Source organism: Sarcophilus harrisii, chromosome 3, assembly GCF_902635505.1.
Source record: "Sarcophilus harrisii chromosome 3, mSarHar1.11, whole genome shotgun sequence".
Classification (NCBI taxonomy): domain Eukaryota; kingdom Metazoa; phylum Chordata; class Mammalia; order Dasyuromorphia; family Dasyuridae; genus Sarcophilus; species Sarcophilus harrisii.
Genome location: NC_045428.1, coordinates 403,135,942 through 403,159,410, shown reverse-complemented (window position 1 = coordinate 403,159,410; position 23,469 = coordinate 403,135,942). Strand labels below are relative to the sequence as shown.

Below are 23,469 nucleotides of genomic sequence, written 5' to 3'. Positions count from 1 at the left end.
TTTTTGTGGTGCCAAAGAATTGGAAATTAAGGGGTTCACATCAAAATGACTAAATTATAGCACAGTAATGTAATAAAATGCTTATTGTATCATAAAAATGACAAAGGGGATATTTGAAAGATTTGTATGAGTAGATGCATAGCGAAATGGGCAGAATTAGGTGAACAATTCATACTATAACACTAACTTTGTAAAAATGCACACTTCTGAAAGTCTTAAGAACTCTGGTACAATGTTCAACTATGTTTCTGGTGTAACTGTGGGGAAGAAAACTGCTCACTTTCTGAGAGAGAGACATGCATTTTTGGAAATAGCCAACAGAGCCAAAACATAGCATTTTTGTTTATTTGTTTTCCTGAACATATTTGTTATAAGGTTTACTCTTTAGTTGGGAGGGTGAGAAAGAGGGAAAATGCTAATTGCAAATAATTAATTTTTTAAAACCAACTGATTAATTTTTATTCATTAGTCCCTTGGGCTGACAGCTTTTTGCTCACACATAGGCCACTGATTCTGTCTTTTCAGGGTAGCTATGAAAACACCTATATATGGTTTAGTCCTACCCGCCAGAAAGGATATTTCCCTTGCAAGAGAAGATATTGTAAACTGTTATACGAAGGAGACAGGGTGAGTGTAGACTGTGGAGGACATTCTCCCCTTAATGAGTAGGTCTTCTCCCATTTCTATTTGATGATCACTGGAGCTGGAGCTTCATATAATACAATAATATAGAAGTAATGTTTCTTCTTAGTATGAATGGGGATATTTTAGAATGCTAAGAAGCTTTCAGTAGGAGAAGCAGAAAGAAAATGAAAAAAAAGGCAGGAATCTTGAGTCTTATCCACCTTCCCCCACGTACTTAATAAATGAGGGGTTTTACTATTATTCTCTTATTGCATTCCTCAGCAGTTTCATCTTTTTTTCTTGGTTAAATGTTCCTATTTCATTTGATTCCTGATAAATCACTTCCTCCCTCATCTCTGCCCCAATCCTGCTCCCCTTCTCTTAGGCATCTGATTTTTTTGCAACAAAATGGCAGTTTACATGGATAGAATTGCCATTTCTTCAACAATGTTATCATATTGGAGCCAGGAGACGCAGGGTTACCATTGGCTCCTTCTGCAAGGAAGTGTCTGTGTGGTCCTTGCTAATAAAATGCTTTGGATTTGTGTGTGTGTGTGTGTGTGTGTGTGTGTGTGTGCGCTGGTAATTATGGGAAAGTGGAAATGGTGCTTAGGAGCCAGGCTGTGAGAGAGCAGCAAATGGCTGCAACCTGTGTTTAATGTGGTGACACTAATGAATTCCGAGAATTAATTTTCAGCCAGGAAAGCATGATGGAAGGTACTAGAAATTCAAATGAGGTAATAGATTGACTTTCATCAAGGCCAGTGTGTATTTGTGTCTCTCGCTTCCTCTCTTATTTTTCCTCGTTCAAGCAGTCTGCCATGTGCTTGTCATTCCCAGGAGTATATATCACACCATGAAGGGATGGTACCAAATATGAATGGGAACATGATTACAAACAAGTCCCTTATAGCTATAACAAACTATAATCTTAATATTAGTTTTTCTGAAGCCTGGCACTGTAAATTATTTTAACAATCAATGACATTCATGGAACTTTAAGGTTTGAAAAATAATTTTCACACTGTTCTCATTTGATCCTCGAGATAGCGGCTATTATTATTATTGTCATTTTACAGTGGGGTTCAGAGACATTAAGTAACTTGTCCAACATCATACAGATGATAGATATTTGAGGCAAGATTCAGGTCTTTCTGTCTCCAGATCCAGTGTGTTAATTAACCATTATGCACCTTGCTTTCAAATGGAACCACAGAGACTTTAGGGCAGAGATTTCCATCAATCAACTGAAGTTAAAGAATGGGTCTAAATCACAGTGGGAGCAATAAGATGGCAAAGGGGAAAGGAGCACATTACTTTCAACTTGAGAGGTGTTGTCATCACTTAATGAATTCCTTGTTCTATCTCTCCTTAGAAGAGAGTCCAGTTGAATAGCTAAGGAGGAAAAAATAGCTTTGATCATAGCATTCCCTTGGTTCAGAAAGCATTACTTTTTTGCATAAGCTGTTTTCTACAGGCATCTCAGGAGAGATGACAGCAACATGAGCGTTGTCTCTTTGGTGTTTCACCTCAGTCAGAAGAGAGAGCTGGCACCCACAGAGAATATATTTTGCCATTTCTTTAGCAATGTGCCTCACACTAGGTGACACCCTTTTTGCATTGCAAGAGATAAACATTTGTCAGAGATACCTTTAGGCAGTCAACATCTTGGAAGAAAATCTGGTCATATTTAAATGTGAAAATATGTAAAAGGAAACCTTGTGTCCCCCAAACCTAGTCTGTTATGTGCCATTCCTTCTTTAGCAAGGAAATTTAAAGTGTATGGGTGTTTCATCATTTCTACAGTCTCACACAAGACACCAGACAAGTTTGCCCATACATCTTTTGTGGACTATCTCCCATGCTATCAACTTGAAACATATTTCTAGGAATGCTGAAGATCTATTATTTCTCTCTTTACCCTACCCTCACCCCCATTAAATCATTCTTCCCATCCTCCAGCAGGTAGATATGGAAGAAATGAAGAATGTGTACAGGTTTTCTGTCATCAATTTATACTGTCTCTGGAGGTGACATAGCTGGACCTGGAATCAAGAAGACCTGAATTCAAAATGTTGCCTAGATATTTACAGGTTGTAAAATATTGGGCAAGTGACTTAACCTCTCTCAGTTTCAACTTCATCAGTAAAATGGAGACAATAATACCAACTTCTCAAGCTTATTGTGAAAATTCAATGAGATAATATAAGTAAAATACTTTATAAACCTTAAAGTACTGAATGAAGGAAGGAAGCATTTATTAAGTGCTTACTATAGCCAAAGCAATGTGCTAAGGCTGGAAATAGAAATAAAAAAGTTAAGACAGTCCCTGTTTTCAAGATGCTCATGTTCTGATGGAAAAGACAACACAGGTAGAATTTTTCAACTGCAAATCAAATGGAAAAGTCCCAGAGTCTTTAAGGGTAAAGTGGCAAGGAAGATGTTACTATCTCTTCTTTAATGTCATTTCCACTGATACCAGTTTCTGATGTTGAAGCATCTAATAGAGCCAAGAACTCTGAAAGCAAAAACTGTCTATTGTAGGCTTTGGTAGCTGTGGCTATAGTACCTGCAGGAGCAGTTGCCAGGCTTCTTCTCCACAGGGCCTGCTTCTTAAAATGAGAGTTAAGTGCACTGGCCTGGAAGCTTTGCTATTCCAAAAGTTCTTGGGTTCAAGGACCTGTGCTGTCTCCATTAGCATGATTCAACTTGCCTTGTGCATGATGCCTCCTATCTCTTTCTCAGTGTGGCCTAATTCATCAACCATAGCTAGTCCCTAGCTAACATTAGAGTATCAATTAGTTGGCAGTTGATGAAGATGGCTGACTATTTTCTCATAGGAAGTGCTTCTCCAAAGAATAGCTGTATGAATTCAAACTAGCAGCAACAGTAACAGTATTGCTGTTAATGAGGGGAAAGGGATAGCCTTAATTAATATGGTAAAAGGACCTAAAAAAATTGAGCTCTGGGCTCTTCTAAGGAGGTGACTTTAGAAGCAAAGGCAAATTACTGCCTGAATGATTAGAGCCAAGACAGTCTCTACCATCCCAAGTATATATATATATATATATATATATATATACATACATACATACACATACATATATCTTCCACAGTTCCCTTGCTGGGCATATGATCATGTTGTTCCCATATTCATAATTTCCAGATCTTTCCAGATCCAGATCCAGACTCAGATCATGATTCATCTTTTCTGATTGAATCCAGCCTGTATTACTTGCTTTGCCATAGACAGACAGACAGACAGACAGATAGATAGATAGATGATAGGTAGGTAGGTAGGTAGATAGAAAGATAGATAGATAGATAGATAGATAGATAACTATAGATAAATGCAATAAGCTCGCATTTTCTCCTCCAGGTATTTCATGTGTTTAGGCCTTTTAAGTTACTCAAGAGCATAAGGTATCCCCTCCACATTTTTAGCTTTGTCTAGTGCCATCACATAGAAGGAACTCAAGGAATTTGGGGGGAATGAATAATAGGAAATAAAATGATATTTTGAAATTTTAGACTATCTCCTAATTAATGTCCAGTGTCCATCTTCATCTTTGAACAGTTATTCCTAACAGAGTATATATCTTCTTGTCTCTTTGTTAACTGGGAAGCCATGTGATGAAGTGTTTGAAAAGAACATTGGACTTGGGCTCAAATTCTAACTCTGAAACTTACTAGTAGGGTGTCTACAAGTCAGTCCCTGCACTTCAGTTGCTCCAGTTATAAAAAGGGAAAAATAATATCTGCATTACCTACTTTGCAATATTGTGAGGGAAATACTCTATGAATCTTATGAAGTTTTTAAAAATGAAAATTATTATTATTAATAATAGAAACAGCTAAATGGTGTAGGCCTAAAGTCAGGAAGAATTGAGTTCAAATTCAGCCTCAGACACTTAGTAGCTGTGTAATCCTGGGCAAGTCAATTAATTGCTTCCATATCCTCATCTGTAAATGAGATAGAGAAGGAAATGACAAACCACCAAGTATCTCTGCCAAGAAAGCTCTAAATAAGGTCATGAAGAGTCAGACATGAATAAACAATGACAAATATTAATAGTAACAGAAAAATGACAAATTGCTTCCTATTTCTATATGGATATATTATCCTACAAGAATATTAAGAATTCTTAGCTAGAGTCTAAAGGCTTGATGTCTTTATAGCTTTCAAGAAATGAATCTTCAGCACCACTGGACATGCCCATGAAAATTCTATTTTGTGTCTTTTAGACATTTAGCTCTTACTTTATAGCTCTAATGGTTCAACTCTCTCACAAGAAGCAATTCTTTCCTCCACAGTGGCAGTTAGGTAGTATAGTGGAAGACTGCTGGGCCTGGAATCAGGAAGACCTGAGTTCAAAGGTGACCTCAAACAGTTACTAGCTGTGTGACCCTGGGAAAGTCACCTTACCTTTGTCTTACATAGTTTGCTTATCTGTAAAATAGAGGTTATAATAGTACTGACTTCCTAGCATTTTTAAGAGAAATAAAAATAAAATGAAATTTCTAAAAATACTTTGTAAACCTTCAAGCACTGTATAAATTCTAATTATCATCATCACCACCACCACCATTATCATCATTCTCCTGAGCATGCAAACCTAGTAAAGCTAAACTATAACTCTTGGTTGTGGTCCCTATGTATAAAGGGAAGAAGATTTTGTCAGTTCTCTTCCTTTCCTAGATCTTTAAGTGGCCCCCAATTGATGGACTTTTCTCTGGCTTTTTCCCCCTGTTTTAGAGGGAAGAAAACAGTATGGAAATTGCTCTAAAAGATCTTGGTTCAAATCTTCTGATCCAAATTAGTTTTCTTGAACCTCAGTTTTCATATGTAAAATGAAATAGTTGGACTAGATGGTCTCTGAAGTTCCCTAATACTTCTACGTTCATGATTCTCTGTTCATCCACAAGACCTCTTTCCTATTCCCAGGATTGTTTACTTGTTTTATGAGGAGAGAGGGTATTGAGAAATAGCTTCCTCTTTTAAAATCATGGTAGTGGCAATTGCTTTTCATGAAATTTTTAGAAGTTTAAAATAATATATAATAATTTTTGACTGCATCCTGGAACTATACCAAAATACCCTAAGAATAGAATTCAGGCCTATCCAAGAAGGATAGTTACTGAAGAATGAAATAGCTCTCGTCACATGGTAGTTGGCCATGGTCCTATGGCACAGACCCAGAAGAGAATGAAGCTTCCTTTTGTTTCTTTCTTTTCCATGCTGTGATTGAAATTGTCTTTTCTCCAACCTCAGACTCATCTAGAAACCATGAAGACAGACACAATGACCAAATATCATATCTTAATGTACTCCAAGAGAAAAGCTTTGTTAAAGCAGTGGACATTAAAGCTGCAAAGTCTTTAAACTGCTTCTCTCTGTGTTCCTCCTTCACAGTATTTATCATCTTCCATCCCTATGCCTTTGTGCAAGCCATTCACCATGCTTACCATCATTATGTGGAGTCCCCTTTCTTTGAGACACAATTCAGACACCATCTTCTAGAGAAGCTTTTCTTTATTTCCTTCAACTGCTAGTGATCTCTCTCATAGAAACTTGAACACAAATATTTTGTAACTAGAGAACTGGGCTCAGTCACAAAGATATGAGTTCAGATTCTGCGTCTGACACTTAATAGGTTGTGTCAAGACAAGTCAGTGATCTAGGCAGCTTTCTAAGACTATAAATTGCAAAAAAAGGAATAGACCTTCATTTGTAAGGAGAGTTACTTCACTTGAATACACTAATGAAATCACTGGTCCAGGCCTTACTAAACTTTTCCAGGTATTAAGAATATGCCTGAATTTCCACCTTCATTTTCACATGGTCTCCATTAAAAACCCTTCCTCTTATGGGCAAAGATACCTTTGAGTTCTCCAAGGCTTTCCCCCCAAGAGAGCACACGTTAAATCAAGTCAACAAGGTTTATTAAGTGCCTACCTCATGTCAGGCACTGCTAAGCATTGGGTATACAAAGAAAAGCAAAAAACAGTTACTGCTCTCAAGGGGCTCACTGTCTATGTGGGAGAAAACATGCAAACAACTATATACAAAGGAGCTATAGACAGGATCTATTGGAGGTAATATCCGAGGGAGGGCACCAAGATTAAGGAAGACCCAAACTCTGGCAAATAATCCCAGTTTGAAAAGCCTTGAGAATGAGCCCATTCTCAATCCTGAATCCATAACAAATTGGACTGTTGCTCTGTCATTCAATGAGCAACCCATTTAAGAGAAGCTCATCATCAATTTGATCACAGACTGATGGATTTTTCATCTACATTCACTCTTGAAACCCAGATTCCAATGAGATTGCAATCTGTGTAACCATACTCATGAAATAATGGTTCCTTGAAGCATTGTTGTATACGACATATACACAGCAGGCAGATCTAAAAAGAATTTAGAGGAGATTCAAACTGAAAATTTTCCCCCAAAACAACCACATACACACACACACACACACACACACACACACACACACACACATTATAAAAAAAAGGCCCCTCTTCCTTAACACCTTCCTCCCCATCTGTAAAAGTCAAATGATTGATTTCTTTCTCAGTAAGGGCCAGGGGTGGTATTTATAGTCCCATAGTCAGCAGAATGGAGATAATCTAGGTTCTGTTAGTTTTCCTAGCTGAAAGCTATTACAGATAGGGAGGAGAAAAAAACGACAAAACTTTCCTCCCCTTGATCAATTGTAGAAGTGACCAGCAGAGAAATTGATGGAGTATCTTTCAATTCTAGTGAACACAGCAAAGACTAAGACCTTTTGTAAATTTAATGGTAAAGGATTAATGTAAAGACTGTACTTAAATGGTCTCAAAAATATTCAAGATGAGAGGATATTTAATCATTTGTCAATGAATTTCATCATCTACCTTTATATTTTTAGATGCTGATGATATGCCAGACAGCTTAAGGCAACTTTATATTGCAGAATAGCACCTACTATTTATCCCAAACACCAATGTGTTTAAGTCTTGAAGTATTTAAAATCATATATATTATAAGAGCTATTCAATGTGAAAGTGCCATAATAAGTAGAGAAGATATTCATCAGAGTCGGTCTCACTAGAAATTTCCTTGTTTCAAAATCATTTTTAATAGCACAGAGCATACAATTTTAAGTCATTGTCTTCTTTTAAAAAGATAGTGAGTGTAAAACACAAAGGTTGTTATATCAATTAGCTACAGGAGGAGCTTAGATGCAACACCATTTTATAAAAGTAGGGTTTCCCTCCTCCTTCCCGGTTTGGATTATTTCATTCCAATTTACCTGAATTATATTGCAGACAGTCATTTTTCAGAGCTCAGGTTTATCGGCTGCCCTCAGAAGTCCATTAGAAATCAAGGGGTTGAACTTTGCCCTGCAATGATTTGTTTCTTTGCTAGAAGAGACTCCTAAATGCATTTTCCAACATCAAGTAAGGAGACCTTCTTCCTATATTTTGGCTTTGCACTCAGGGTCAGCACTCCATTCTCTTTGTGGCTGAAATCTAGTGGGTAAACTGATCAACTAGATTCTAACTGAAAACATTTATTTGAAGGAACTTTAATTCAGTAATAAAAATTCTATGTATTTTATTGTTCAGAATATTTTGAATAGTTGAAAATAATGCTAATTCTCATCAAATTGTATTTGTTAAAAAAAAAAAAGCTCAAGTGGTATTTGTTCTGTTTTAAAGAATGAATGTAGATAATAAATTAAATGTTACCTGTTTTGGATATTAGTTAAAAAAAAAAGTATTTTCCATGGAGAGTGAAATATTTAACTACTATTAAGGAAATAAGCCTTTTTTCAAATACTTTCATTAAACACAAATCTGGGTATCTAATCTGGATGTCTAATGTTGTTTTTTGTTAATATTTTTTAACTAGGTGTCTTATTAAGGATTTTGAAAAGCGCCCATCCGTCACACATCTCCTAGAGCACCCATTTATTAAAGAAGCCCATGGTAAGGATTTGGCTCTGCAGAAACAATTGGCTAAGCTTCTTCGAGAGCAGAAACCACACCTAGCCTCTGTTGTCAAATCCAGGTAATATGCCCTAAATTTTCCTAAAGCCTCTGTGATTATTCCTAAAGCATCTTTTCAAATGCCTTCATTTTCTAGCCATTATGATGTAACTATAATGCTTCTGCATTTTCGAGGGTTTTATTTACATTTAGTTAAGTGCTCCAAGCCCTGGGAATGAATGCAGGCCTTTCCATTTGTGCTTTTACAGCTATTCAATCAGAACTGAAATCTCATCTTGCTCTGGTGGCCATTTAACTCTATTTTTATATTTATTCAATGCATAGAAGTATTGCCAGTAAAGGTAACTATAGGAAATAAGTAACTGGTAGGTCATGTGAAAATCTCTCTTTGGATGAGTGCTGAATTGCAAATATGAATGTACAAGGAGAAATAATTTGGAAAAGATTAAAAACTAAAAGGAAGGCTTTTTCTGTAATATAGTTAAAGGTTGTTTTCTGCTTAATTACACATGCCTAAGAGATAGTTTAGCATTTCAGATAAGTCAGATATTTCTTGCTCCTGTCCTTTTAAAATGTTTAACCATGATTCTTCCTCTTTCTCTCTTTTCTTAAAAGATAAAATGAATGTTTAAATTGAATGTTCATTTAATTCAAAATGACTTAAAGATGTTTTGTTCATTGCTAAGAAATAGTTCTCTGGTTTTTGTCCAGAAGGTGGCAGAATTTCTCTTTTTTTAAAAGTGAATTTAAATGCAAATGAGGATACCTTCCTCAACAATCACTTGGTGATGTACAATTTGCTTGGATGCAGATAAGCTTCTGTCCATTTTTATTAAAACAACATTTCAAATAATGTTGATGAAGAAAATGAGATGTCATGATTCATAAGTCATGGAAATATATGCTTATTCTCCAAGAACTGTACTGATTATAAGCAAAAAACTTCAAATATTTTCTTGTGAGACTAGGAATACTAAGACAGGGAGAAGTAGTTTCAATGGGAATGTATCCTACTGATTTCTCTTTTCCTGCAGCTATAGTTGCAGCTTCCTATCTTATACCATTTTGACAGTCCCCAGTTTTTGATCCTTTTATTTTCTATCCCTTCCCTCTCCATTCTCTAACTTTCAGTGTTCATTCTTCTAGAGATCTGACCTACTATATTGTGAATCCAGAGAATTTCTGCTGATGTGGGGTCTTAAGAATACCAAATGAGCCCCATTTGGCTTCATTTCTTTCATTTCCCCTTTTTGGTTTCCTTGTTTTGCCCAGAAAACTAGATTTTAAATGATCCAAGGCTAATCAGCCACCTTCTTCTGTTACATTTTAAAGGCTGGAAGAGAAGATTTTTCAGACTTTCTTGACAAGGTCATTCAACCCTGTATGCTTGTCCCTTTTTCTCTCAAACCTGACAGCTGTCTCTTCAGATACAGAGTGTTTTTCTTTATCATCTGTACAAAAATAGCTGCCAGCCTGGCTTCCATTACCTGAGCAAATTTCACCTTCACTCTCCCTCAGTATTTCTAATTCTTATTATAATTCTTGTGCTACCTTCAAAATTCTAAGTTTTTCTTATTTTTTTTTCTTTCCTCTTACAGAGAAAAGGGAGGCTTAACTATAGATTCAAGAATCTTTGATCCCACTTAGAAAATCCAAATTTCTTTGGACAGAGAGATCTTTATTAGTATCAATTATAGGTATAGGGATGGAGACTCTATCTCTGATTTCATGTATGCTAGTGATGAGATGCGAAAATTGAGGATAAGAGCCCCTAACAGCTTTGCGAAAGAATTTGCAACCCCCATTGAATACAAGCAGGTTGTTTGTAGCAAAGAATGAGATTTATTCACACCAAGAAGCCAGCTTGCTAGGAAGACCACCTTCTTAGTGGGCAAGGTCCTGATGATAAGGGGGGCCCTGAAATTCTCTCTCATTCTCTCCCTTGGACTTTGGGAGGCAAAGCTTGGGAAGCTCCCTCAGAGAAGCTCTCCCCTGAGAGATCCGCCCCAGGGAATCAAGATAAAGTAGTTTCATTCTGTTATCTGTGGGTATTCCTGGACTAGTTGAGTCCAGGACCACTCTTACTTAGCCAGAGCTGGAGATCCAGATTTCTATCCAACTCTATTGAGTTGGAGATTAGTCCAGGTTCACTCATTCAAATGGAAAATTTCTATTCAATTCCAAAAATCTCTGTCTGATTCTAACTCAAACTGCCCCTCCAGCCTCCAGCCAAAGTTTCAATTATAAAAAGAGGCAACTTGGGCTCATTCCTTGCAGAGGACCTAATGATGCCAAGGAATCTCTCTCTTCCCTTGGCATAGCTGTAACCCTCTGCCTGCTGAAAAGACATTCTCTTTTCAGCGTTACCTTATTCACCTCTTTGTTGGGATTTCTCTGCTAGATCTTTACTTCTCTATCAGGACCTCACCACTAAGAAAGTCAGCCTGCAAAAAGCTCAACTCTCAGTTCTAATAATAAACTTCTTTTGCCACTCTAACTTTTCAGGTTTGTAAATTCACTTACAAAGGACCTGTGCCGACCAGAAGGGGGTTCCCACAAATCCCTACTCTGCACAGAACCTCATCACTATTAGGAATATAGCAGTGGGCAAGATCCTATTAGGGCTCCTGCAAAGATTCAAGGTTCAGAGTTGTCTTTTACTAGCCTTCTGAGGCTTGGGGCTTCAATTCAACTCAAAATTAAATGAGATTACTTAACTAGAAGTTTGAAACACTCAAAAGAATGTTGACCCTGCCCCAGGCCTAGATTTCCAATTGAATGAGATTACTTATCTGGGTGTTGCCCTTATGGACAGAAGGGTGTGCCCCTTCTAGAAGTCAGGGAAGGTTTGAGAACCCAAGAATCACCCTTCTCCCCAAAGATTAAAGGGGGCACAATTTACATCACTAGGAAGACCTAGATAAAGAAAGTCTATCAATGACTCTTCTCTGCAGCTTATATGCTGACTTAGAGAATTGTCTCAAGAGCAATGAGAAGTTAAATAATTTTCCCAAAGTCACAGACCAGAACTGGAACCCCGTTCTTCCTCGTTAGGCACCTAGGATGCAATCATCTGGCTGTTTCTAAAGATTATTTGTACTATTAATAGCTGGCATTTATATAATGTTTTAAAGTTTGTAGAGTATGCATGCGTCATCTCTTTAGAGTCCTGCAACTCTGCTAAGTACTGTTAGCCCCATTTTACAACTGAATAAACAGCAAATGTCAGAAACAGGATTTGAAACCAAGATTCCAAAAACAATATTCTATCCATTATCTATGATATTTAAAGTATACCACACACAATAGTTTGCAAAATGCTGTTATGTACATGATCTCATTTAATTCTTCCTTCTCTCTGTCATTGTCTGCTACCTCTCTGTCTCTCTCTTTTCTCTGTCTCTTTCTCTCTTTGTCTCTCTCATTCTCTTTCTCTTTATCTGTCTCTGTGTCTCTGCCTCTTTCTATCTCTATCTCCTTCCATCTGTCTTTCTTTCTCTCCCTGCCTCCCTATTTTTCTTTGTGTCCCTCTTTCTCTCTCTGTCTCTCTTTCTGTGTCTCTGCCTCTCTCTGTTTTCCTCCCTCCCATCCTTTCTTCCTCCTTCCCTCATTCTCATTCTCTTCCCCCCTCCACCTTTGAAATGGGCAGGGTTCTTATTGTCAGATCTTTTTTTTTATTGGATTAGAAACTCGATTCTTGATGTAAGTGATTTCCCCAAAGTTATCTTTCTAAAGAATAGCAAAAAAGAGATTAGAACTCACTAAGTTTCCTATTATTGGTATTGATATTGTAGGATTTGAAGCTTGTGTACATTTCTAGAATTTAATTTGAATCCTTAATATATATATATAATAGTCTGGAATAACAAAATTTATAATATTTTAAAATTTATTTTTATAATAACAGTAAGAAGTATAATGTGTGACATGAAGGGTCAAATTAATTTTTTAAGATTCTCATCTAAAGACCTGGGGGCCTTTGTGTATTGAATAGCCTCAGTAGACCTTTCACCTTATAAAAATGATTAAATAAAGAGCTAGAAGGGACCCTAGGGATTATCTAGAACAATGTGGGATACTAGAAAGGGAACTGACTTTGGAGTCAGAGGATCTGTGTTCAATCTTGCCTTTGTCACAACCAGTTTGATTTGGGTGAATCAGTTGCTCCCTTCAGCCTCAGTTTCCTCATCTGTAAAATGGACTAGATTGTCTTTGTGGTCCCTTCTCCTTCCAAATCTATGAACTCCCTCATTTTACAAATAAGAAAATTGAAACTAAGAGAAATTAAGAGATTCATTCAAAGTCACATAGTAAATCAGTGGTAGAGATGGGTCTGGTGCATAGGTTTCCTAACTCCTAGGTTTGTTATTTTACAGGGATCCTGCTTGGTTAGCTCCTTCTATTTTTATATCCATCTTTTGATCTAGTGAAGTTTCCATATTTTCTTGAACTTCCTACCACCATTCATAATCATTCCTTTGTTTTTGTGAAAAAAAAAGTGAGAATTCCTTCTAAAGGACATGATTGCCTATTTTTTGCACAAAGTGACCCTGAGCAAGTTATTTAATCCTGACTGCAGCAGTTCCTTCATCTGTAAAATGAGCTGGAGAGGAAGTGGCAAACTACTCTAGTATTTTTGCCGAGAAAAAGAAAAAGACATGGAAAATTGGACACAACTGAACAATAATAACTCTACATTAAATATCCTCCTCCAAAATAAAGAGATCTTTGAGACTATGCCACATACTATAATTCCAATATTTAGAGCCCAGAATACTAAGAAATTTTTACTTGTTTGTTGTTGATTAGACTTTATAACCTTAATTTGCTTAAATCATGTACATATCTGATCAAATAGTATAACTAATAGGATACTAATAATATCCTAATCTGGGAGTCCTTTCAGCCTTCTTAGAAGGGAATTGAATGTCTCTTCTAAAAGAGTCTATATTCTAGCTATTCAGAAACTGAAAAATCACTCTAATTTCTCCCCTGTTTTTAAATTAGATATTAGTAATTAATCATATTACTGAAATCTGGCAAGAATAATATCTAGAAAATTGCTACTAACCCCACCTCCAGTCTAATCCAAAAAGCATTTATTAAGTACCTGCTAAACATGAGACAACATGTTAAGCACCATCACCATGAAGACAAAATAGAGACAAAATCTCTGCTCTCAAAGAGTTTTCACTTTATGGAGAGAATATAACTTGTAACAAGATAAATACAACAGTAATGTTTTCAGGATGGAGAGAGGTACCAACTAGGATTACCAAGAATGTCTTCCCTTAGGAGATGGTACCTGAACTGTACCTTGAAAAAAGTTAGGGACTCAAGATACAAAGGTTCAGAAGGAAAACATTCCATGAGTATATAATAGCCTGTGTAAAGGAAGAGGTAGGAGATGATGTGTTAAATTTCAGGAATAGCATATAAGGTCAGTATAACTGGAATATATAGTATTTAAAGGATGAAGTGAATCTGGAAAGGAAAACTGGATCTAGATTGTAAAGGATTATTCTAGAGGCCATAGGATACAGGTGATTTTTGAACAGAGGAGTGATCTGATCAAATTTGTGCTTTAGGAAGATATTTTAGCAACAGAGAAGAGAAACTAGAAGTCAAAAGCCCTAATACAATGCTGTTGATATTGTATAGAAGAGAGATGGTGAAGACATGAATTAGAGTGCTAGCTATGAGTTTGCTTGAGATAAAGATGTAAATTATGTTGTGGAGGTAGAATCAATGACTTGGCAACTGATTGAATGTAATTAGTCTGGGAGAGACAATAGTTGAATATGACTGAGTTTACAAATTCAAAAAAATTGACTAAAAAGTTTGACTAAAAAAATGGTGATATCCTCAAAAAATAGAAAAGTTTGTAGGAAGAAAAGGTTTAGTATGGAATGTTTCACATTGAGCTTAGTGCCTATGGGACATTCACTTAGAATTATCTGGCCAGCAATTAGTGAAACAAAACTAGAGCTAGGGATAGATATATACATCTACAAGTCGCCTATATAGGGGCCCAGATGATAACTGAATCCATTGCAGATGATAAGTTGAAAAGAAAGCTAAGAGAGCCAAAGATAGAGTGTTCTAGGGCATCTGTCATGGGAAAACAAGAAATGGATGACATTTGACCAAAGGATACTGAGAAGAAATTGTCAGACAGGGAGGAGGAAAAGTAGGTGATGACAAAGACAAAAAAACAAAAACAAAAACCTAGGAAGAAGAAAGTACTAGGGGAATGGGAGGAGAAAGAGTCATCAGTGCCAAGTGATTCCAGCTCAAAAAGAATCATCCTTGAGGAAAGGTCATTAGCTTTAGCAATTCAGATAACAGGTAATCTTGGAGAGAACATCTTCAGTAAAGTGGAGGGGATGGTAAATCGTCATGCAAGAGATTGAAAAATGAGCGGGAGAAATAGAGACAGTTTTGTATCTGTGGCTACATTGTCTTTCTTTAGTAGAATGTAAGATCATAGAGGCCAAAGATCATTTTGCTTTTGTTTTTATCTCTTATGCCTTACAGAGGACTTGACACGTAGCTAGAACTTAGATGCTCATTGAATTGAAATGAAATTTGATTGAATGTAGATGCTTTTTTAAAAAGCTTTTTATTTACAAAGCATATGTATGGGTAATTTTCTCTAACACTGACCCTTGCATAACCTTTTTTTCCAAATTTTCCCCTCCTTCTCCCCACCCCCTCTCCTAGCTGGCAGGTAGTCCAACACATGTTAAATATGTTGAAATACATGTTAGATCCAATATATGTATATGTATTTATACAGTTATCTTGTTGCACAAAAAAAATCAGATCAAGAGGGAAGAAAAAAAAACTGAGAAAGAAAGCAAAATGCAAGCAAATAACAACAGAGAGAGTGAGAATGCTATGTTGTATTCCACACTTTGTTCCCATGGTTCTCTCTCTGGGTGTAGAAGGCTCTCTTCATCACTGCACAAGTAGAACTAGTTTGAATCATGTCATTGTTGAAGAAAGCCACTTCTATCAGAATTGATCATCCATATAGTCTTGTTGTTGTCATGTATAATGATCTCCTGGCTCTGCTTATTTCACTTAGCATAAGTTCATGTAGATCTCTTCAGACCTCTCTAAAATCATCCTGCTGGTCATTTCTTGTAGAGGGCTGGAACTCTGAAAAGGTGTACTTGTATCTAGGTCAGCAGGGTACTTAGTTAAGCACATACTTAGTGTAATGTAATGATGTAATGGCTACGGTTGGCACATGCTCAGTGTGCTGTAGTGACATAATTGTACTGAAATATTTAAAAGCTGGAAAAACTCAGAATGAGCCTCTCAGCCGTAGACACAAGAGAAGACACCAGACTCCAGATTTCAGACTTCGGGCTCCATCTTTGACCAGCCTTGTGGTGGCCCTCTTGCCTCCTTCACTCCACCATTAAGACCAAGGACTCAGGCTGATCCCGAGGTCCTACAAAGAGCTAGTCCAGACATTACAATTTCTTACAGAAAAATAGTATTCCATAGCATTCATATACCATAATTTATTCAGCCATTCTCCAATTGATGGGCATCCACTGAATTTCCAGTTTCTTGCCACTACAAAGAGGGCTGCCACAAACATTTTTGCACATACGGGTCCCTTTCCCTTCTTTAAGATCTCTTTGGGATATAATCCCAGTAGAAACACTGCTGGATCAAAGGGTATGCAGTTTGATAACTTTTTGAGCATAGTTCCAAATTGCTCTCCAGAATGGCTGGATGTATTCACAATTCCACCAACAATGTATCAATGTCCCAGTTTTCCCACATCCCCTCCAACATTCAGCATTATCTTTTCCTGTTATCCTATCCAATCTGAGAGGTGTGTAGTGGTATCTCAGAGCTGTCTTAATTTTCATTTCTCTGATTAATAATGACTTGAAGCATCTTTTCATATGGCTAGAAACAGTTTCAATTTCTTTATCTGAAAATCGTCTGTTCATATCCTTTGACCATTTATCAATTGGAGAATGGCTTGATTTCTTATAAATTAGAGTCAATTCTCTATATATTTTAGAAATGATGTCTTTATTAGATCCTTTGGATATTAAAATGCTTTCCCAATTTATTGCTTCCCTTCTAATCTTGTCTGCATTAGTTTTGTTTGTACAAAAACTTTTTAACTTTATATAATCAAAATTTTCTATTTTGTGATCAAGAATGATCTCTAGTTCTTCTTTGGTCACAAATTGATTCCTCCTCCACAAATCTGAGAGGTAAACTATCCTATGTTCTTCTAATTTGTTTATAATACCATTCTTTAGATTTATATCATAAAACCATTTCAACCTTGTCTTGGTTTATGGTGTTAGTTGTGGGTCTATGCCTAATTTCTGCCACAATAGTTTCCAATTTTCCCAACAGTTTTTGTGAAATAATGAATTCTTATCTGAAAAGAATGGGGCCTTTGGGTTTGTCAAATATTAGATGGTTATAGTCATTGGCTATTTTGTTCTGTGAACCTAACCTATTCCACTGAGCAACTGGTCTATTTCTTAGCCAATACCAAATGGGTTTGATGATTGCTGCTTTAGAATATAGTTTTAGATCTGGTACAGCTAGGCTGCCTTCATTTGCTTTTCTTTTCATTAATTCCTTTGAAATTCTTGACCTTTTGTTCTTCCACATGAATTTTGTTATTTTTTTCTAGGTCAGTAAAATAGTTTCTTGGGAGTCTGATTGGTATAATATACCAAATAAATAGATTAGTTTAGATAGTGTTGTCATCTTTATTATATTCACTTGACCTATCCATGAGCACTTGAAATTTTTTCCAATTGCTTAGATCTGACTTTATTTTTGTGGAAAGTATTTTGTAGTTTTACTTATATAGTTCCTGACTTTCCTTTGGCAGATAAATTCTGACACCCATTGGAGTTAATTGTTCCTTAAATGTTTGGTAGAATTCACATGTAAATCCATCTGGTCCTGGGGATTTTTTCTTAGGAAGCTGATTAATAGCTTCTTCTATTTCTTTTTCAAAATGAGACTATTTAAGTAATTTATTTCCTCTTCTGTTAATCTGGGCAATGTAATTTTTGTAGGTATTCCTTCATTTCACTTAGGTTGTCAAATTTATTGGCATAAAATTGGGCAAAGTTAGCTCCTGATAATTGCTCTAGTTTCCTCTTCATTGGTGGATAAATTCTCCCTTTTCATTTTTGAGACTAACAATTTGATTTTCCACTTTCCTTTTTCTAATCAAATAACTAAAGGTTTACCTATTTTTTTTTTCATAAAACCAACTCTTAGTTTTACTTATTAATTCAACAGTTTTTTTTTACTTTAAATTTTATTGCTCTCTCTTTTTATTTTTAGAATTTCAAGTTTGGTATTTGATTGGAGGTTTTAAATTTGTTCTTTTTTCTAGCTTTTTTAGTTGCAAGCCCAATTTATTGATCTCCTCTTTCTCTATTTTATGCAAGTAAGCATCTAGAGATATAAAATTTCTCCTTATTACTGAATTGGCTGCATTCCACAAATTTTGGTATGTTGTCTCATTATTGTCATTCTCTTGGATGAAATTATTGATTGTGTCTATGATTTGTTTTTTCACCCATTCATTCTTTAGGATGAGATTATTTAGTTTCCAATTACTTTTTGATCTATTTCCCCCTGGCCTTTTATTAAATGTAATTTTTATTGCATCATGATCTGAGAAAAATGCATTTACTATTTCTGCCTTTCTGCATTTGATTTTGAGGTTTTTATGTTCTAATATATGGTCAGTTTTTGTATAGGTTCCATGAACTGCTGACAAGAAAGTGTACTACTTTCTGTCTTCATTCAGTTTTCTTCTAAGATCTATTATATCTAGTTTTCTGAGTATTCTATTTACCTCTTTAACTTCTTTCTTATTTATTTTGTGGTTTGATTTATCTAGTTCTGAGAGAGCAAGGTTGAGATCTCCCACTATTATAGTTTTGCTATTTCTTCTTGCAGCTCTCTTAACTTTTCCTTTAGGAATTTAGATACTGCATCACTTGGTGAATTAATATTGATATTGCTTCATTATCTATGGTACCCTTTTGCAAGATATAACTTCCTTCCTTATCTTTTTTAATTAGATCAATTTTTGCTTTTGCTTGATCTGAGATCAGGATGGCTACCCCTGCTTTTTTTACTTCACCTGAAGCATAATAGATTCTGTTCTAGCCTTTTACCTTTACTCTGTATATGGCACTCTCCTTTAAATATGTTTCTTGTAAACAACATATTGTAGGATTCTGCCTTTTAATTCAGTTTGCTATCCCATAATCCAGTTTTGGGAGAGAGTTCACCCCATTCACATTTACAGTTAAAACTACTAATTCTGTATTTCCTGCCATTTTATTAACCCCAAATTATATTTTTCTCTTTCCTTTTCCCCTTTTCCTCCTCCCCTGTATTTTAATTATGAGCAGTACTTGCCTCGAGCAGTCTTCCCCTTTTAGAGACCCTCCCTCTTATACCTTTCCCTTACTATTTCTCTTTTCCCTTCTATTTAGCCTATCCTTTCCCTTTTCCCCTTTTCCCTTCCACTTTTCTATAAGAGATGTTTCTTAGTGAAACCAAATATATCTAATATTCTTTTTTGGGGGGGCCAAATCTGATGAGTGTAAGATTTTCACAATATTTGTCACCCTCCCCACTTCTTTTCTTCAATTATAATGTTTTCTTTGCCTCTTCCTGAGATGTAATTTCCCTTATTTTACCTCCTTTCCCCTTTTTTCTGTTACAATCCCCATTTCCATCTCTAGTTTCTTTTTTATATTATAACAATAAAATCAAATTATACATGTACTCTCAATGTGTACCCATAACAGAAATATAGTTCTCAAGAGGTTTTTTCTTTTTATCTTTTTATGCTTCTCTTGAGTTCTACATTTGGAGGTCAAATTTTTTGTTTAGCTCTGATCTTTTCATCAAAAATAAATGGAATTCACCACTTTCATTGAATGTCCATCTTCTTCCCTGAAAGAAAATGCTCATTTCAGCAGGGTGATTTATTGTTGGCTGCATTCCAAGTTCCTTTACCTTTCAGAATATCAGATTCCAGGCTCTTTGATCCTTTAAAGTAGAAGCTGCTAGGTCCTGAATAATCCTTCTTGTGGCTCCTCAGTATTTGAATTGCTTCTTTCTGGCTACTTGTAATATTTTTTCCTTGGTCTGATAGTTCTCAAAATTAGCCACATTATTTCTTGGTGTTTTGTTTTTGGGATCTCTTTCAGGAGGCATTTGGTGAATTCTTTCAATGATCATTTTACCTTCTGATTTTATGATATCCAGGCAGCTCTCTTTGATGATTTCCTGAAAGATAGTGTCTAGGATCTTTTTTTTCATCATATGTTTCAGGGAGTCCAGTAATGGGGGTGGGGGGTTAGCGACGCCCCATTCTTTTTCTAGCTCTCTTTTAAGATTCTTTTTAATTTCTTCTAGGAGAGGCTTGTATGATGGGAACCATGTTATATCACCTTTTGGGGATTTATCTGGAAAAAAATCTGCCTTTAGTCTCTTCAAGTTTGAAATCTGTTCTCTTTCACCATAAAAGCTGTCTATCATCAGAGTCCTCTTTACTTTTCTACTCATTTTTTAAAAAGTTAAGGACTGCCTTTAGGGCAGGGGAGGCTTTCCAACCTACAGCAGCTGTGCTGGATCAGTGCTGATTTATTCTTGGTGCTGGCATAGCCAGGTTCCGTGAGATTCTAGCATTTAGGAGTTCACTATTGATCGTTTGTGTCTATGTTGGATGTTTTATAACTTCTCTGCTGATCTATTGGCTTGCAACCAGAGCAGAGTGGGCAACACTGCTGTAGATTCTTCCCCTTAGATTCTCTGCCATAGGGAGTCTGCACTACCCCGGGGTTCTGCACTGTCCGTGCTGGTGCTTATGGTCAGCTATTTGTGTTAGGCTGCCTCCCTGCCGTTTTCCAATTGAAATAGACCTTTTCTGGTCAGTTTCCTCCTATAAATTCTCGCACCGCCCCAGGACTCTACTCTGCGCTGGTGTTTATATTCAGCTGGTTGTCCTGGCTGCCTCCCTCCCATTTCCAAATGAAACATCTTTTCTGGTGATCTTCAAAATTATCTTCTGCTGATAATTTGTTACACTCTCAATATATGTGAGTTCTGCCTGTCCAGAGCTAATTCAGAGGCTGGATTTCATAATTAGTGTGAGGATTGTAGAGATCAGAGAGAAACGTGTGTCATCTCCACTATCTTGCTCCATTCTTGGAAGTGAATGTAGATGCTTTTTAAAAGCCCTGACATAACAGATAGAAGCCTACTTATAAACATAACCTAGGGTACACAAATGCCCATACTCCTCTTATCTCAGTTGGACATAAAGACTGGGAAAATCAATATTCAGAATTCCATCTCTAACCAAAAGTGTGTGTGTATGTGTGTATGTGTGTATGTGTGTGTGTGCATACATATATATCTATTATGATTCTTATCCATTATCTTCCCACATATAGCCCAATTTACCAGTTCTAAAGAAAGAAGTCATAATGTTTAAAAAGAAAACTGATCATATACTTAATATCATTGACTTATAGGCAGCTACTCAGTTTCTATTTCAATCTGCTGTCTCCAGATCATAGGGAAAATAGAATTTACAATCAAATTTTGCTTGGTGAAGATGGAGAACCTTGACTGATGCTGAATTACATATCCCCCAGCACAAATTTAATGATGAATACATTCAAATTCATAGAATGTCAGTGTATATCTGGCACTTCCAGCTGCTCCGGATAAACACATTTTCCTCAATGAACCTGGTAAATTTTCGTGGCATTGATCATGTTGAGATGTTCTCGAAATAAACTCTCCAAGCCTTGCATATGGAACAATGTTGTAGTTGGCTTGGCATTTGTTATACTCCTCATAACAGATGGCAACAAGTTTCCTGACGCTTTTTCTTTGAAAGAGATAATAGCCCAACCTGGAATGGGCTAGCCCCAAAGGTTAACCAATTATAGTTTTGAGTTTGAAGATAGTAGATGATTTAAAGTTCAGAAATGCTTTTGTATCATGATGTATCTGAGCTTACAGCCTACTCTAGAACCATATATTCATTTATTTTTGATCATGCATGTCTTCTTTCCCCCAAAGAAAGCAAATAATTAAGGATTTCTTGAATTTTGAATGTAAAATAATTTTATAATTTATTTACAAATTATTATTTATAAATGTATTATTACAAATTTTACACACATGCACTAATTTCTTGACATACTATAACTTAAACCAAATCCATTATTTTATAGAAGAGAAAAATGAATTACAAAGAAGAGAAGTTATTTGCCCCAGTTCACAAAGAAAATTAGTGATAGAACTAAAATAAGACCATAGGTCTTGTAATGTTCAATCCAGGGTCCCTTCTATAATACCCTATTGTCAGATTCACATATAAGCACCTGGATCAGGTACTAAGAAAACATTCAGAAGTCACATTTCAAATCCATACATTTATATATTTGGAGATCTTGTCATAGGAATTATACCTAGAGAGGTATCAAACAAGCATATTATTAATTGAAGTACTGTAGAAAAACATTTTTATTCATTTATATTATTCCTTCCCAGGTTACTAGATACAATGTACAAATTTAGAGGGAAAGAAAAAGCTGTAGAAATGGAATGAAGGACCTTGGAAAGTGCAAGACAGCTGACCCACTTGTTAAAAAGCATTACTGGTCTGCATTAGAAGAAGGCTTTTTCCTCATTTGGGAGTTCCTTATACTCTTGACATCACAATTTAGTTTTAAAGCACTGAGATTGAGATTAAATTTGAGATTTTGCCACATTATCATCTAGTTTAGTTATCTCAATGATAAGTGTGAAATTCTCAAAAATTCTAAAAATTAATGCCAATTTATTTGAAACACAAACATCTCAGACATAAAGGAATGTTGTATTGGGATAGTACAGTATATTCTAGGAACCTATCAACTGTATTCAATTATAGAACCCAAACAATATGTGTCAATGTGGATGCTTTGGGAAGGGTGAGTGATCATTGGCAGAGGGAATAACAAAATCAAACAACAACAATAGGGTGCTGTTACTACAATACGAGTGAAAAAGTGTTTGATTCTCTAACATTTTGATCCTTCATTAGGAGCTCCAGACCCAAAAGGACAAAATGGCCATATCTATGAAGGATAATAGAATTTAAATCTAGGGAAGTCACTGAAGATCATCTATCTGTTCTGTATTATTGCTAAGGAAAATCAGATTCAAAGACTTTTAGTGACTTACTGTAGGTTACACAGTAGCAGAGCCAGGATTTAAACTTATAACCACTAGTTCCCATATCTAATCTTTTCTCAATAGATTCAAAAATGACAGGGAGCCTCAGAAGCCCCAGCCAGAATCCATGGCAGAGATTACAGGGAGAGTTACTTGGGTGACTGTAGGATGTAGCCAGACTAATTTATACTGTTCCCCAAACTAAATCCCTAAGAGCCAGACAGAATCATGTATATTGGGCTAAGAAAGTTGCTACAACCAGAAGTTGGAAAAAAAAAAACTAATACTGGAATGATTCCTGCCTATGGATTCTGTCTTAAATAGTACCCTATATTGATCTGTTACTTCAACACCCAGATTGATTTTATTTGTCAATGTATTCTCTTCTAGCCTAAAAGAGAAGTATCTCTTTGTGATAGAAACATTGGCTTATCTCCAGTTCAAAGACAAATAAACCTTTATCTTCAAACTGCTCTATTTTCATTGAAGGTACTACCCTTACTCCAGTTATTTGGGTTTGTTGGTCTGGTAGATCTTTTTTTAGCTTTTCACTCTCACATTTCCAGTTAGTTACTAAGT

The 23,469-nt window shown here is 36.0% G+C and overlaps 1 protein-coding gene across 1 annotated transcript in view; it reads left to right on the top strand.

Moving 5' to 3' along the window:
* LOC100929651 (myosin-IIIb) overlaps positions 1 to 23,469 on the top strand; it is a 212,167-nt gene that overhangs the window by 163,978 nt on the left and 24,720 nt on the right. The window contains exon 6 of the mRNA XM_031961351.1: positions 8,525 to 8,683. Coding sequence (XP_031817211.1) covers positions 8,525 to 8,683 — 159 coding nt within the window. The remainder of the gene's footprint in view (positions 1 to 8,524; positions 8,684 to 23,469) is intronic.